Source organism: Bos javanicus, chromosome 11 (genome assembly GCF_032452875.1).
Source record: "Bos javanicus breed banteng chromosome 11, ARS-OSU_banteng_1.0, whole genome shotgun sequence".
Lineage (NCBI taxonomy): Eukaryota > Metazoa > Chordata > Mammalia > Artiodactyla > Bovidae > Bos > Bos javanicus.
The window spans coordinates 89,709,473-89,727,092 of record NC_083878.1 but is presented as its reverse complement, the minus strand read 5'-3'; the positions used below and the strand labels follow the sequence as shown (position 1 = coordinate 89,727,092).

The 17,620-nt window shown below is 44.4% G+C and overlaps 1 protein-coding gene across 5 annotated transcripts in view; it reads left to right on the top strand.

The window, feature by feature from the left end:
* RNF144A (ring finger protein 144A) overlaps positions 1-17,620 on the top strand; it is a 128,776-nt gene that overhangs the window by 24,640 nt on the left and 86,516 nt on the right. For 3 of the 5 annotated variants that reach the window (XM_061433387.1, XM_061433385.1, XM_061433381.1), the window contains one exon: positions 7,768-7,956. The exons of 1 other annotated variant lie outside the window; for it this stretch is intronic. Coding sequence is in view for 1 of the 4 variants with exons in the window: in XM_061433381.1 (XP_061289365.1) it covers positions 7,768-7,956 (189 nt within the window). In the remaining 3 variants the exon portion in view is untranslated. Of the gene's footprint in view, positions 1-7,767; positions 7,957-17,620 lie in introns of those variants that run through there. One more of the 5 variants, XM_061433382.1, reaches the window with a different exon arrangement.

Here is a 17,620-nt window from a genome sequence, read left to right as displayed (position 1 = left end):
TGCGGGACTGCAGAAGCTGAGCTTCGTGGAGTCGCATGGATTTTTGAATTAGGAACTTGCAAGCCCAGCAGCAGCCCAAAGACAATTCTTGATCTGCAAATTGAAAGACTGGGAAAAGGTAGAGGGATTGTTTTTGAATCTCTTGTGTGTACTTGGGTGTGTGGAACTGTAGGTAAGTGGGAAGCTTTCTCTCTGTGAGCTGTGTTCTACACTGATGTCTAGTTGAGTCTTAAAGCCCATTCATTAGGGAGACAGAGAGACAGGAAGAAGGAAGACCTCCCACTAACTAATCCCTGTGCCCAATTCGGGTAGCCTGTTGCTCTCTAAGGATTTGCTTCAGGGAGCCTGGAATGCAAAGCAGTGGGCCTTTTTGTGGGATTTTAATTCAGAGTTTGCAAAATAAGATCCTTGGAGAGGCCAAAGAATGTATAGCATTCATGTGTAGCATCTCATGGTTAATACACTACATAAAAAAATAAAAAATCTGTGGTTCTAAAAACTTGAGTTACAAATGCAGAAAGTAAAAAAAAAAAAAATTTAGGAATAAAATGAAGGATAAAATTTCCTATAGTATAAAAGTGATTATTAACAGGTTTTCTTTCTACATTCTTCTAGAAAAATTTTGTGTGTGTGTAACTTAAGCTATGTCTCTGAATGGGATTATTATATACGTTGTTTTGTATTATGTGTTTGTCCTTGTTCTTATTGTTGTAGCCACGAGTTCCGGGAAACAAACTCACTCAGAAGGACAATGCAGATAGTAGAGTGCAGTTTATCACACCAGTGGGCCCAAGGCAGAGTCTCCTCTTAGCCAAGGACCCTGACCAGTTTTTGTGAAAACCTTATATACCCTAAGTGTACATGCCCAAATCCACCTCCCCAAATTCCCTGAAACTAGTCTGAACAACGGAGAAGGCAATGGCAACCCACTCCAGTACTCTTGCCTGGAAAATCCCATGGGGGAGGAGCCTGGTAGGCTGCAGTCCATGGGGTCTCTAAGAGCCGGACACGACTGAGCGACTTCACTTTCACTCTTCACTTTCACGCATTGGAGAAGGAAATGGCAACCCACTCCAGTGTTCTTGCTTGGAGAATCCTTGGGATGGGGGAGCCTGGTGGTCTGCCATCTATGGGGTCGCACAGAGTCGGACACGACTGAAGTGACTTAGCAGCAGCAGCAGCAGCAGCAGTCTGAACAAAGGAAAAGCAAGATACAATCAAAGTTAACCTGTGATTCATACGCCTTAAGCCTAGGTAGGTAACAGTGGACAGTTATCAATAGGCCTGTGGTCATACCCCAATAAGCATAATAGAATGTATGATTCTATTCGGTTACACAGATAATTAGGGTATTCTTTTAGGCGGCAGAGAGTCTAGGTGTGAGCCCCAGGGCTCTTCCTTCTGGGGGCCTGGTTTTCCAGTGGGTTTATCATTTCCATAAATATTGGGCATATAGCTCCAAGTCTACAGTCCGGCCCAAGATGGAGTCCTGCTTTAAAGATGGAACCTGTTCTGTCTGTTTCCTCCTTCATTATGACTCTGACATCTCTTCATACCAGTATATTCAGATCCAGCTCCTTCTTTTGTGTGAAGGACATCATCCTAATCCTTCAGCTTGTTCCTGTTGATGGACATTTAAGTCATTTTGCAGTCTTTATCTCGCAAGGAATGCTGCGAGGCCTTCTGTTGCCTGTGCATTTCCTGAGTGGTGCCTGATCATTCTGACCCTGACGTCCAGCACCCTCTCTGATCACTGTCGTCCTTCATTGCAGCTAGTCCTCGTCCTTCTGCTCCTGGGCTTCAGAAATGCCCCATCCTCCCGGGACCCTCAGCCCCACTTCCTTTCCAGTGTTCCCTGCCACCCTTATGTTGTCAGTCCTCTTCTTTCTAAAACGTGGCCCTTTCTCCCACTTTCATAGTCACCTGGTAAAACCCAGCTTTAGCTAAGTCCAGTTTCCTGCTACTGTGCGCTTGCACTTGAGCTGCGGTATGGGGCTGGGCAGGTGCTCGGTCTGGCCCCCTGCTGCTGTGGTTCTGACCATAGTGCTCCTTTAGCAGGGCGCCCAGTTCTGCAGTATGTGTCTGAGTATATATTTGTGTACGTATATATGTATGTGTGTGTGTGTGGAGAAGGCAATGGCACCCCACTCCAGTATTCTTGCCTGGAAAATCCCATGGACAGAGGAGCCTGGTAGGCTGCAGTCCATGGGGTCGCTAAAGTCAGACACGACTGAGCGACTTCCCTTTCACTTTCACTTTCATGCACTGGAGAAGGAAATGGCAACCCACTCCAGTGTTCTTGCCTGGAGAATCCCATGGACAGAGGAGCCTGGTAGGCTGCAATCCATGGGGTCGATAAAAGTCAGACATGACTGAGCGACTTCACTTTCACTTTTTACTTCCATGCATTGGAGAAGGAAATGGCAACCCACTCCAGTGTTCTTGCCTTGAGAATCCCAGGGACGGGGAGCCTGGTTGGCTGCCGTCTCTGGGGTTGCACAGAGTCGGACATGACTGAAGCGACTTAGCAGCAGCAGCAGTGTGTGTATGTATGTATCTACACACATACATAGATATATATTGTCACTAAGTACTGTCTGACTCTTTGCGACTCCATGGACTGTAGCCCACCAGGCTCCTCTCTCCATGGGATTTCCCAGGCAAGAATACTGGACTGGGTTGCCATTTCCTTTTTCAGGGCATCTTCCTAGCCGAGGGATCAGATCCACGCACACCTCCTGCATTGGCAGGTGGATTCTTTGCCACTGAGCCATCTGGAAAGCCCATATATAAATATTGCACGCATATATGTGTGGTGTGTGTGTGTGTGTGTGTGTTACAAAGTTTGAAGGTTTTGAGTGGTTATCCCTACCACCAGTTTTTTTCTTATATTTTAGTGATTCCAGCTGTCCTTTGGTGAGTTAATTTAACAGGAAATAATCTTATAATAACTCACTGAGTGAGGGAAAGTCTGTCAGTCGTGTCTGAGTTTTTGCAACCCTGTGGTCTGTCCATGGAATTCTCTAGGCAAGAATACGTTCCCTTCTCCAGGAGATCTTCCTGACTCAGTGGTTGAACTGGGATCTCCTGCATTGCAGGCAGATTCTTTACAGTCTGAGTCACCAGGGAAGTCTTTGTAACTCACTGCTAGGACTCATTTATATATTGATGTACACCCAGTTGGGGCTTCCCACGTGGCTCAGTGGGTAAAGAATCTGCCCGTGATGCAGGAGACGTGGGTTCAATTCCCTAAGTCAGGAAGATTCCCTGGAGGAGGGCATGTCAACCCACTCTAGTATTCTTGCCTGGAGAATCCCATGGACAGAGAAGTCTGGAGGGCTACAATCCATGGGGTTGCAAAAGTCAGACACAACTGAGTGACTGAACACACACGCATGCACATATGATACAGTTGGTGAAATAATTTCTTCAATGCATATCTTTGTGCCAGGTTGACTTCCTCAGGCTGAGACCTTCATTGTTTGATGTAGCAGCACGTACACTTAGGGTATATAAGGTTTTCACAGAACTGGTCAGGGTCCTTGGCTAAGAGGAGACTCTGCCTTGGGCCCGCTGGTGTGATAAACTGCACTCTACTATCTGCATTGTCCTTCTGAGTGAATTGATTAAATTTATATTGGAATGGCATTGAGATTCCCGAGGAGCGCAGACTGAGGAAACAAGAAGCCTCATCTTAGGCTGCAGTTTGTTGTCTTTGCTTCCAGTGACAAACAGTAGTGTGTTTTATGTTTAATGAGTCTGAAGAGTCTTGCGTGGGCATCAGGGTTCCTACTGAGTCTGATCTCCTTGAGATCAGGATATCAACATTTTATCAGCTTTTTTTTGGATCATTCCTACCCATCATCTCAGCACAAGGTAGGACTGCTGCAAAACAAGGTTAATAGCTGATGAATATTTACTACACATTTCTGCTAAAAACTTAGTGCATATATTCCTAGTTCTTCCCTGGCTCAGACGGTAAAAGCGTCTGCCTACAATGTGGGAGACCTGAGTTCGATCCCTGCGTTGGGAAGATACCCCTGGAGAAGGAAATGGCAACCCACTCCAGTATTCTTGCCTGGAAAATCCCATGGGTGGATGGAGGAGCCTGGTAGGCTACAGTCCATGGGGTCGAAAACAGCTGGACACGACTGAGCAACGTCACTTTCATTTTTTTTTCTGTACATACAGCATAGCACGTGAAAACTCACAGGGCTGGTGGGAAACTAGCATGGCCACTGACCCATCACGACCTGTGCAGCTTTGTCAGCTGAGCTCTGCGGAGGCCCGTGGTTCATACCTGGGCGACTGAGCTGAGGCTGAAGGTGGCCGCCACTTCCGTGACCCGTGTAGAAAAGGAGCCACCCCAGGAAACGGGAAACCCCATGGTGCTTTAAAACTTTAATTCACGCCTGTTTGTGGGGGCCAGGCGATGCCAGCGCAAAGCCGCCCCCTGAGCGGGGCTCTGGAAAATTGGCAGGGGGGCCCCGCAACCTGCTGGCGGCCTGAAAACACCCGGGATCCCAGCACAGCCTCTGGACAGAGAGCCCTGCATGCAGCCTCTCTTCATAAACCTCCTCCTCTTGCGGCTCGATTGCCTGTTGTCCCTGTACCAGCTCAGTCTGAGCTGTTCTTTCTGGCTGAAGACTATAATTTTATTTACTGGCTCTTTGTACATGGGAAAAATGGCCGAAACTGGTGGTAGAGCAGACTGTTTTGTAGTGCCTTTTGTTTGAAGGGTTCAGATGGATTGCCAAGTAGAGGCAGAGAAAGGAGGCGCAAAACACAGGGCACGTTTTATGGAGTTGGAACCTTGATGCTTCGGGGGTGTAGGAGGAGCTTCCTGCAGGAGAAGGGGTTTGCTCTGTGCAGGGACCAGGCAAGGGGCAAGGGTTGCTCAGAACTCTCAGCCTGTATGTCGAAGGCTGTAGACTTCGGGAGCTGGTCCGGAGCATTGCGGGAGAACTCACTTGCTCCGGCCTCCTGGGGGGCCAAACTTGTTATCTTAGTACAAGAGCAGGGAGGGAGGGCTGGCCCCCGAGGAGATGTGGGTCTGTCCATTGGGATGTATCTCAGGTGTGCTGGGAGTTTAGTCACTAAGTCGTGTCCGACTCTTGCGACCCTGTGGAAGTAGCCCACTACTACTCTTTTTAAACAGAAGTTTCCTGGAGATGTAATTCATGTAGTATAAAATTCACCATTTTGAAGTACACAATTCAGGGATTTTCTGGATACTCCCAGAGTTGTACATATGTCACGCCTGTTCCAGTGCTAGTAGAGTTTTAGCTCCCTCCCAAACCCCAGTCCAGTAGCTGTCCCTGCTTACTCTTGCATGCCCCAGCCCCCTAGAGACCATCAGTCTGCTTTCTGTCTCTGGATTTGCCTGTTCCGGACATTTCATGTATACATTTTCTTGCATTTTGTAGCTTTTTTGCTTGACTTTCTTTTTTTTTTTTTTTTTTACTTAGCATGATGCATTCATGTGTGTGTTTAGTTGCTAAGTCGTGTCCAACTCTTCGCAACCCTGTGGACTGGTCTGCCAGGCTCCTCATCTGTAGGATTTCCCAGGCAAGAACACTGGAGTGGGTTACCATTTCCTTCTCTAGGAGACCTTCCTGACCCAGAGATCGAACCCAGGTCTCCTGCATGGTAGGCAGATTCTTTACCGCTGAGCCACCTGGGATGCTCATAGTTCCTCCTTATTGTAGCATTCCAACTCCAAGTGTGGACAAACCACATTCCCCAGTGGATGGACATTTGGGTTGTTTCCACTTATTGACTATTTTGAGTGATGCTGCTGCGAACGTTCACATACAGGTTTTTGTTGCGGACATTTGTTTTCCATCCTCTTGGGTGCATACCTAGGTGTGAAATTGCTGGGTTTTACGTGACTCTCTGTTTCACACTTGGACGAACTGCCAATTTCTCAAGGTAGCTGTACCACTAAGTTCCCAGTAGCAATGTGTAATGTAAGGGTTCAGAATTCACATTTGCACCTACACTTGTTGTCTTCTGTCTTTGATTCTAGTCATCCTAGTGGGTATGACATGATATCTCATTTGATTTGCCTTTCCTAAGCTGAATAATCATGTTGAGCATTTTTTAAATGTGCTTGTTGGCCAATTGGATATCTTGTTTTTGGAGAAATGTCTATTTACATCTTTTGCCCATTATTTATTTGGGTTATTTCTCTTTTGATTGTTGATTTGAATGTGTTCATTATATAATTTGAATACATCTTTATCAGGTATGTAGAATATCTATATCAGATAGATGGATTTGTGTGTATTTTCTCCCCTTCTGTGGGTTGATTTTACTTTATTGATGGTTGTCAGTAGTACACAAAATTTTAAAATTTTGATTGAGTTCCAACTTACCGCTTTTTCTTTTGTTGTATGCGCTTTTGGAGATATATCTAAGAAACTAGTATGTAAAGATTACAAAGATTTACTGCTATGATTTCTTCCAGGAGTTTTGTAATTTTCGGTTCTTACATTTAGGTCTATAATCCATTTTGAGTTAATTTCTGTGGAAGGTATAAGGTCTGTGTAGAGATTCATTTTTTGAATGTCAGTACTATTTTTTGAAAAGCTCTCATTTACTCTCCGGATTGTCATGGCGCTCTTGTCAAAAGTCAGTTAAACATAAATATGTGGGTTTATTTCTGAACGTCAGTTCTAAGCCATTTTCCTTTTCTGTGTGTCCTTATACCACTATTGCACTATCTTGATTATGGTAGCTTTTTTTTTTTTTTTTTTTGACATCAGTAAATGTGAATTCTCCAACTTTGCTTTTCCTTTTTAAGGTTGTTTTGTCTCTATGTGTCTTGGATTTCTATATGAATTTTAGGAACAACTTGTCAATTTTTGTGAAAAAGAAAGCTGAAATTTTAACAGAGATTGCATTGAACCTGAAGATCAATATGGGAAGTACTGCTGTCTTAACAGTATTGCCTTTCAGTCCTTGAGCACAGGATGTCTATTTACTTAGTTTTTAATTTCTTGTAATGATGTTTTGGTAATTTTCAACATATAAATATTGTATAGCTTATTGAATTTATAAGGGTTTTACTCTTTGATGCTGTTCTGAAGTGGGTCTCCTTTGACAGCATATGTTCTTTATCCATTGTACCCATTTCTGCCATTTGATTAGAGTGTTTAGACTATTTAGTACAATTACTGATGAGATAGAATTTATGTCTGCGGTTTTGCTGTTTTTCCCTATGGATCTGTGTCATTGGCGTTCCTTTATTCCTCTATTTTGCCTTCTTTAGTGTTAGTTTCTAATCTGCCTTTTTAATTCTGTAGTTCATTCTTCATTCATTTTTCAGTTATCTCCTTAGTAGTTACATTGGGGACTGCAGTTCATGCAATCTTGCTTTATGTTGCTATTCTATGGACCTAAACCTCTCCCTGTAGGAGTCCAGTTAGGGCAAACCTGTATAGCTGTGATTGGGGAAAGAGGGGGTGGAAAGGAAGACCAGGGACACTTAGTCATCTGAAAATTGTCTGTGTTGGCAAATGTATCTGTTAACCTCGTGGTGGAGTTTGGTTACTTACACCATAAGCCTCAGCTCCTCTTCCAGTGAACTGTAATACTTTCATAGATTAATCTGCCTAGACTTCAGTGGTTATTTCACAGGCTTTCCCTCTTGGGTTGGAGATTGGAAAGGCTGATGCTGGGAGGGTGCTGAGTGGGCATGTTCATGTTTGCCGCCCCCCGCCCAGACCTGCTCACTAAGCTCCTGCACCCTTCTCCTGTCCCCAGGTGGTCAGCATTCGGCGGAGTCTGGTGTTCTCCCCATCCCCCAGGTCTGCAGGGACCCCAGTGCCAGAGACCTCCTCCCCCTTCTCCAGGAGGGCGTCCTGCCATGAGAGGGCGAGCCAGCTGAGCCTCTGGGGACCCTGGAATTTGGCCGGAAGACCGTTCCTCTCCTCCCATCAGGACATTTCAGAGGTAACTTTGAATTTGGAAAAGGAAAGCTTGAAAACTTTGATTTATGTCTTTTAGGTGGAATCTCAGGCAGTTGTTGCGAAAGACCCTGAATGAGTTTTTCTAAACCTCTTAAACCACACCATGTAAGCTGTTGCCTAGTTTGCTTCCCCTTAATGAATTTTGAGGATGGTCCTTAGCATATTATGTTAAGTGATTATAGTAATTAATATTTTATGAAGATTTCCACCCAGGTCCTCATTTACTGCTTTTAACAACCTCATGAGGTTGATATTGCCAGTCTGGTTTTGTAGACTGGGAAACAGGTTTAGAAAATCAAAGTGGTGTCTCCAGGGTTTCCATGATTCATGGATTCACCTAGAAGAGATGCATTGAGCCACTTGCATTGTGCCCGGTGCTGCTCCAACCCTTCTGCTTTCTTGGAAGTTCCCGGATGGCGGGATGTGAGTGGAACGTGAGGGTGGGGACAGGCACCAAGAGACAGACCGTGTCTGCTCCACCGCGTGAGGGAGTGAATTTTACGTTTCATTCCCAGGTGTAAGTGTCGTGGAGAAAATAAAAAGCTGCCAGCTCTAGAGGGGTGGAGTTTTAAATGGAGTGCTCTGGGAGGTCTCGTTAAAAAGCTGACATTTAAACAGGAATTTAAGGAACCGTGGGACTTTGCCAACGAAGGTCCGTCTGGTCAAGGCTATGGTTTTTCCAGTAGTCATGTATGGATGTGAGAGTTGGACTATAAAGAAAGCTGAGCACCGAAGAATTGATGCTTTTGAACTGTGGTGTTGGAGAAGACTCTTGAGAGTCCCTTGGACTGCAAGGAGATCCAACCAGTCCATCCTAAAGGCGATCAGTCCTGGGTGTTCATTGGAAGGACTGATGTTGAAGCTGAAGCTCCAATACTTTGGCCACCTGATGCGAAGAGCTGACCCATTTGAAAAGGAATAAGGTCAGGAGAAGGGGATGACAGAGGATGAGATGGTTGGATGGTATCACTGGCTCAATGGGCATGTGTTTGAGTAAACTCCGAGAGTTGGTGATGGACAGGGAGGCTTGGTGTGGTATAGTCCTTGGGGTCGCAAAGAGTTGGACATGACTGAGTGACTGAACTGAACTGGGAATTAGCCAGTTAGCATCTGGGACAAGAGAAATGGAGTTAGAAGAAGATGTATGTGTGAAGGCCCAGAGTCCAGGAACACCGAGAGGCAGTCAGGTGGTGTGGGGTGGTCAGGAGACAGTGGAGAACTGACCATGTTTTAGCATCGTGGACCGTTGGAGCAATTCTAGGTTTGAAAATCAGTGCAGGGTTTTAAGCAGAGAAGGGACAGGATCTGTTTTAATCGGCTCATTCTGGCACTGATGTTAGAGGATAGGGGAAGACCAGGAGGCCACTTAGAGGTCATTAGAGAAATCCACTTTAGTAATTCAGCAAGAGATAATTCAGTGGCCTGCTCCATTGGTAGTCATGAAAAGCAGGAAGTGGTCACATTCTGGATATATTTTGAAGAAAGAGCCCTTAAGGTGTCCTGGCAGAATGGATGTAGGGCTTGAGAAGAAGTGAAAGTCCATCATGATAGCAACAATTTTAGCTTGCATAACTGGAGAGTTGTCACCACCTGAGATGGGGAACTCCGCCAGGGTAGTGGCAAGGGGGTGGTGCCACAAGGGGTTCAATTTTGAACAGATTGCGTTTGAGATTATAAGACCCCCAAATGGAGAGGCTGAGTGACAGGTATATCCAGATCTGGTAGTTGAAGACGGTGGTCTGAGCTGGAGATACAACGGAGATCTTTGGTCTGTGGTTATTAAAGGAATAAGGTCAGATAAGATCCTGGGGATAGAAGAGTTTTCAAGATTGGGTCCTGGGACTTTCCAGCTTTCGGAGCACCAAGAAGCAAGCCCCAGGCAGAAAGGGGGAAATCCAGGGGGGAGTCTGCCTGAAAGCCACATGCAGTCATTTCAGAAGGAGGGAATGATGAGCTGTGCCCAGTGTGTGCACAGGCCAAGTGAGGTGGAAACGGAGAACTGACTCTTGAACCAGTGCCATGCGGGTCATTGGTGGCTTCAGTAAAAACAGCAAAATGTCATGTGGGTCTGGTGGCTATGGCAACCAAGGCCAAGGAGAATGGGTTTGGAGGGAAAGATGGAGGGAAGAATCTGAGACAGAGATTGTTGACAACAATTTGGAGGAGGTTTGCTGCCAAGGGGAGCAGAATATGGGATGGTAGCTGGTGGGGTAAGTCAGGCTGAGAGAATTTGTTTTTAGTTAGGTGCATTAGCTTTGTTTACACATCCGTGGGGATGGTCTAGTAGAGAGGAAAAAATGTTACTATAGGACAGAGGGTTGCTGGGACTGTGTCTTGAGTAGGTGAGGGAGAGGTGTTTGTGTACAGGTGGGGTTGTTTAGAGAGGAACACAGATAGTTACTGGTGGGGATGGACTACATGACAGACACGTGTGGTGCTCAGAAGAGGCATTTTCTTGTGATTGCTTCTATTTTCTTTGTGAAATTGGAAGTGAAGTCTTCAGGTGAGACTTCCGTGGTGCAGGAGGTCTTATTAGTTTGGGGAAAAAGAGAAAGAGTGAGGAGACCTCCAGGGAGAGACAGATGCGGCGTGATCCCCTGGTGTGAATCCACGTGGAGCTCATGGCCACAGATGGAAAGACCCCCATCCGTGTGATTGTGTGTTTATCTAGACAGTTCAGCTGGGGACTTGAAAGCATGCACGGTAGCTTCCCTGGTAGCTGAGTTGGTAAAGAATCCACCTGCAATGTAGGAAACCCCGGTTTGATTCCTGGGTCGGGAAGATCCTCTGGAGAAGGGATAGGCCACCCGCTCCAGTCTTCTTGGGCTTCCCTGGTGGCTCAGACGGTAAGGAATCCGCCTTACCGTCTGAGGAAGACCTGGGTTCGATCCCTGGTTTGGGAAGATCCCCTGGAGGAGCTTATGGCAGCCGACTCCAGTCTTCTTGCCTGGAGAATCCCATGGACAGAAAAGCCTGGCAGGCTACAGTCCATGGGGCCGCAAAGAGTCGGACATGACTGAGCAACTACGCACACAGTAGCTCAAGACTTAAAATATCAAGATCTGTGAGTCTGTTTCTCTTTGTAAAAAGGTTCATTTGTATCATTTTAAAATTAGATCCCACATATAAGTGATATCATGTGCTATTTGTCTTTTTGTGACTCACTCCACTCAGTATTATAATTTCTAGGTTCATACACACTACTATAAATAAAATAGATAATGAAAAAGGGCCTACTATATAGCAAAGGGAACTCTACTCAATATTTTCTAATAAGCTATATAGGAAAAGACTCTGAAAAAGAATGGAGATATATATATATATATATATATATATATATAAAACTGATTCATTTTGCTGTGCACCTTAAACTAATATAACACTGTAAATTAACTATACTCCAATGAAAATTTAAAAAAAACCAGAATATTGTTTGGCTGAGCAGAAGGGAAAAAATGAAAGGACATCCTGAACAACAGTGTCTGCAGGAGAGAGATGACCCAGGTCACTGGGAGGTTACCATGGTGACTTGAGGAGAGAGCATGTGGGTTGTGAGGAGGAGGTCAGGCTGGGTGATGGGTGGCCTGGAGGGGCAGGGGAAGGGCCAGTGCTGTCTGTACCAGGACACTGGAGGGCTTGGCTGGGAAGACAGGAGCAGTGGGTTGTCAGTGTGCCTGGACCTGGGGATACGGGGCACTTTCAGTTCCATTCAGTAGCTCAATCGTGTCTGACTCTGCTACAGCTGAATGGCAGCACGCCAGGCTTCCCTGTCCATCACCAAGTCCCTGAGTTGTTCAAACTCTTGCCCACTGAGTCCGCGATGCCATCCAACCATCTCATCCTCTGTCGTCCCCTTCTCCTCCCTCCCTCAGTCTTTCTCAGCATCAAGGTCTTTTCCAATGAGTCAGTTCTTCGCATCAGGTGGCCAAACTATTGGAGCTTCAGCTTCAGCATCAGTCTTTCCAATGAATACTCAGGACTGATTTCCTTTAGGATGGACTGGTTGGATCTCCTTGTAGTCCAAGGGACTCTCAAGAGTCTTCTCCCACACCACAGTTAAAAAGCATCAATTCTTTGGCACTTAGCTTTCTTTATGGTCCAACTCTCACATCCATATACGACTACTAGAAAAACCATAGCTTTGACTAGACAGAACTTTGTCAGCAAAGTAATGTCTCTGCTTTTTAATATGCTGTCTAAGTTGGTCATAACTTTTCTTCCAGGGAGCAAGTGTCTTTTAATTTCATGGCTGCAGTCACCATCTACAGTGATTTTGGAGACCAAGAAAATAAAGTCTCTCACTGTATCCATTCTTTCTCCATCTATTTGCCATGAAGTGATGGGACTGCATGTCATGATCTTCGTTTTTTAAATGTTGAGTTTTAAGCCAGCTTTTTCACTCTCCTCTTTCACTTTCATCAAGAGACTCTTTAATTCTGCTATAAGGGTGGTGTCATTTGCATATCTGAGGTTATTGATATTTCTCCCAGCAATCTTGATTCCGGCTTGTACTTTATCTAGCCCAGCATTTCCCATGATGTACTCTACATATATATTAAATGAGGAGGGTGACAATATCCATCCTTGATATACTTCTTTCCCAATTTGGAACCAGTCCGTTGTTCCATGTCCAGTTCTAACTGTTGCTTCTTGACCTGCATGTAGATTTCTCAGGAATACCTGGTATTCTCATCTCTTTAAGATTTTTCTAGTTAGTTGTGATCCACACAGTCAAAGGCTTTAACATAGTCAATACAGCAGAAGTAGATGATTTTATGGAACTCTCTTGGTTTTTCTATAACCCAACAGATGTTGGCAATTTGATCTCTGGTTCCTCTGCCTTTTCTAAATCCAGCTTGAACATCTGGAAGTTCTCAGTTCATGTATTGCTGAAGCCTGACTGGGAAAATTTTGAGCATTACTTTGCTAGCATGTGAGATGAGTGCAATTGTGAGGTAGTCTGAGTATTCTTTGGCATTGCCTTTCTTTGAGATTGGAATGAAAACTGACCTTTTCCAGTCCTGTAGCCACTGCTGAGTTTTCCAAATTTGCTGGTATATTGAGTGCAGCACTTTCACAGCATCTTCTTTTAGGATTTGAAATAGCTTGGCTGGAATTCCATCACCTCCCCTAGCTTTGTTCATAGTGATGCTTACTAAGGCCCACTTGATTTCTCATTCCAGGATGTCTGGCTCTAGGTGAGTGATCACACCATTGTGGTTATGTGGTTCATGAAGATCTTCTTTGTATAGTTCTTCTGTGAATTCTTGCCACCTGTTCTTAATATCTTCTACTTCTGTTAGGTCCATACCGTTTCTGTCTTTTGTTGTGCCCATCTTTGCATGAAATGTTCCTTTGATATCTAATTTTCTTGAAGAGATCTCAAGAGTCTTTCCCTTTTATTGTTTTCCTCTGTTTCTTTGCATTGGTCACTTATAAAAGTTTTCTTATCTCTCCTTGCTATTCTTTGGAACTCTGCATGCAGATGGATACAGCTTTCCTTTTCTCCTTTGCCTTTTGCTTCTCTTCTCTTCTCAGCTATTTTTGAGGCCTCCTCAGACAACCATTTTGCCTTTTTGCATTTCTTTTTCATGAGGATGATTTTGATCACCACCTCCTGTACAGTGTTACATACCTATGTCCCTAGTTTTTCAGGCACTCTGTCTATCAAATCTAATTCCTTGAACCTATTTGTCACTTCTACTGTCTAATCATAAGGGCTTTGATTTAGGTCATATCCTGGGCTTCCCTTGTGGCTCAGCCGGTGAAGAATCCACCTGCAATGCGGGAGACCGGGGTTTGATCCCTGGGTTGGGAAGATTCCCTTAAGAAGGGAAAGGCTACCTACTCTACTGTTCTGACCTGGAGAATTCCATGGACTATATAGTCCATGGGGTCGCAGAGAGTCAGACACGACTGAGCGACTTTTCACTCACATTCATGATTGATCTATTGGTTTTCCCTACTTTCTTCATTTTAAGTCTAAAATTTGCAATAAGGTGTTCATGATCTGAGCCACAGTCAACTCCCGGTCTTGTTTTTGCTGACTGTAGAGAACTTCTCCATCTTCGGCTGCAAAGAATATAATCAATCTGAATTTGGTGATCTGGTGATGCCCATGTGTAGAGTCATCTCTTGTGTTGTTGGGGCAGTTTAGGGAAGCTAAATTCCAACATTCCCTCCCCAACAGCCTCAAGTCCTCATTAGCTGGCCTTGCCTTTTCACCACCTGCACTTTATTTTTAAATTTTTTTGGCAAGTAGCATGTTTGTTCCCTGACCAGGGATTGAACCCTCAGTGGGAATGTGGAGTCCTAACCATTAGGCCAGCCTTGTCGCTTGCACTCTCAAAGGGCCTGCTTGAGAATCCCTGTGGAATCCCTGACAGTGTACCATGTACTGACATTACCAGCGTTTCTCCAGTAATCCTGGGAATCTGTTGCTAATTTCTCACTGACACATTTTTTTTTGCTGAGGCCAAGGGAGGTCTCCAGCTGGCTCATCAGCACTGCAAGGAAACAGGAAGTGTGACCTTTCAAGCACGGCCCCCTACTTCTTCACAGGCCTTGGGTACTGAGTGAGTGTGTGTGTGTATTTTGACCTCAGCTGCAATGATTTAGGGTTTTTGCAGCTATCTCTGCAGTACCCTGACTGGTTCAGACACAGTCTCCCCGGGTATGAGGGGAACGTGAAAGCACTCTGGGAAAGAAGGCGTTGTGAAGCAGAGTGGACTTGTGTTTTCTCCCTGCATTGACCCACTCCCACCTCCCAGGACGCTGTGTTTGGGAATCGGTCTCCAGCAAATTCCAAGAACTGAAATGGCTTCATAGTCACAAAAAGATTCGTGTGGAAGAAGCCCAAATACCAGAAAATGACATTCCAGCACAGGCAAAGCTATTTTTAAATGTTTAGGATTTATAAAGAGAAACAGCCTCCAGAGGATATAAGCCACCCCCAGGTCTCACTTCTGTGATTGAAGTAGCTAAATCTGAAACAAGAGTTTTTTTCCTTTTCCTTCCCCCCTCCCCGCCAATTGGAGAATGTCATCGATAAGAAAAGAAATCTTCTGTAAAGAAAGTTTAGCTGAGCCTTGGCCTTAGCACGGCCTTGGGAACGGCCGGCATTCTGAGAGCTGCAGCTGGGACACGGGGCTCAGTCTTGGCTGGTGAAGCTTTAAGGCAAAGGTCGCTTAAAAGATTAACTAGAATCGAAAATATCAATACCTGGCTTTAGTTCTCTTGGTTTCAGAGTGGCTGAGGCGGTTAGGCCAGCAGTATTTTTGGAAACAGAAACACGTAAAGATGCTCTTCTGAGATCCCGTGGCTGAGGGTCTCGGTAAAAGAAATGGTGATGGTGTCACATTTTCCACATTTGTCTCCATTGCAGTTTCTTGAGCTTTTGCTGCTGTTGTTCTGTTTGTTTTGAGAGCTACATGTGCTGTGGTCTAGGCTGTGCTGTCAAGTCAGCATTTGCTGGGCAAGTCTGCTAATCATTCTCACTGTCTGCATGTCTCAGGGCCCAGCGGCAGCGAGGACCTCTGGTCAGAGACAAGCAAGTGCCAGGATGCTGTGAGTTTCTCTGGACATCCAGGCAGCAGACAGTTGATGAGCATCTATTGTGTGCAAAGTCCAGAGGGATGGAGGAGGAGCCGTGGGTGGGTTTTCTGCTCTGATGTTTTCCTCTGATGCACATTGGCCAGCAGGTGTGGGATGCCAGTTCCCAAAACTTGAGTGCAGGATGGAGCAGAACTGAGACTGAGAAAGAGGTGCTGAGTACTAGGTCCCTTCACGGCTGAAGGGATGTGTCTTGAGTGGAGAGAAGGGAGGGACAGAGGGTGGAAGGCAATAGGGCCCCTTGGGCTGGACCCTGCAGGTCTGGATTAGACCCCCTCCTGTGGCTGGTCGGGAACCATCAGGATTTGTTAGCATAGTGATAGAATTTTTTTAAAGTAATTTGGACAGATTCATTGGGCACTGTTGCAAAGAAAAGATGGAAAACAGGGAATAATGGAAATTTTTTCCCCTTCTCAATTTAAAAAATGCACAGTGAGTGCGTGCTCAGTCGTTCAGTTGTGCCCAGCCCTTTGTGGCCCTGTGGACAGCAGCCTGCCAGGCTCCCTGGTCCATGGGGTTTTCCAGGCAAGGAAAGTGGAGTGGGTTGCCATTTCCTCCTGCATACAGCACTTTTTTTTTCTTTTTTTAATTACCCAAAGCTTAACAACCGAGCTTCACAAACACATGCAAGCCCTTTTACCAAAGAAATACCATCCTTTATGATACTTAATGGTTTCTGCTACAGTGAACATGCTTGATTAATGTCAGTGAGTAAATCTTTAGTATCTGGTCATTATCATTTATTGAAAACTGCATAACATAATTGACTTACCTCAATCTCATTTTAGTCCTGAATTTACTTATTTTAATGGCTTATTTTATAAGCATATTCCATAATTTATTCTATGTATCAACTGTGTATAAACACACTTATCTGAATTTAAAATAAGGTAAAATCTTCCTGATAGAAAGGAATTCTTATCGGTTCATTGGCTTAACAGTGAAAACTGTTCTCATCTGTTAAACTATTGGAAGGAGATAAATATGCAAATAATATGGACAAACATAAAATTGAAACATGGTTATGATAAAATCATGTATTAAGGTATTTTCTGTGGAGAGGTGTATTGAAGTGAATATATTTTTTCTGAAATTTTTTCTGAATGTATTGGTTTAAACCAGAGGCCTGTATAGTCACCATTTATAGGTTAGATCCTTAGATCTTATTCATCGTATAACTGAAAGTTTTCACACTTTTACCAACCGCTCCCTATTTCCCCCACCCCCCAACCCCCGCACTTGACAGCCACCTTTCTTCTCTCTGTTTCTATGAGTTTTCCTTTGTTTGTTTTTTTTTTTTTAGATTTCAATATAAATGATACCATGTGGTCTGGTTTATTTCACCTGCATAATGCCACCAGTTCATCCATGTCAGGACTTCGTCTTTTTTTAAAGCTGAATAATAATCCATTGTATTTATACCATATATATGCCATATATATATATATTTATCCATTCATCTGTCAACAGACACTGAGATTGTTTCTAACATCTTGCCTGCGGAGGGTAGAGCTGAACATGGGACTTCAGTCATCTCTTTGAGTTAATGATTTTGTTTCCTCCAGATGTATACCCAGAAATGGGACTGCTGGATCGTGTGTTATATTTTTAATAATCTGAGGACCCTCCATACTGTTTTCCACAGGGCTGTTCCAGTTTACACTTTCCATCATCAGTGTCTACCGGTACCCTCTTCTCCACCCCCGTCAGCATTTATCTCTGGTCTCCTTGATAACAGACATTCTAACAGGTGTGAGGTGACATCTTGCGGTTTGATTTGCCTTTCCATGATGTGTAGTGATGTTGAGCATATATCTTCATCTACCTGTTGGCCATTTGTACATCTCCTTTGGAAAAATATCTGTTTAAGTTCTTTGCCCATTTCAAAATTGGATTATTTGTACTTTTACTATTGAGTGATATGAGTTCTTTCTATATTTTGAATGTTAACCCCTTCCTTATCAGATAGGGGGTTTACAAATATTTTTTTCCCATACTACAAGTTGCCTTTTCATTTTGTTGATGATCTCTTTGCC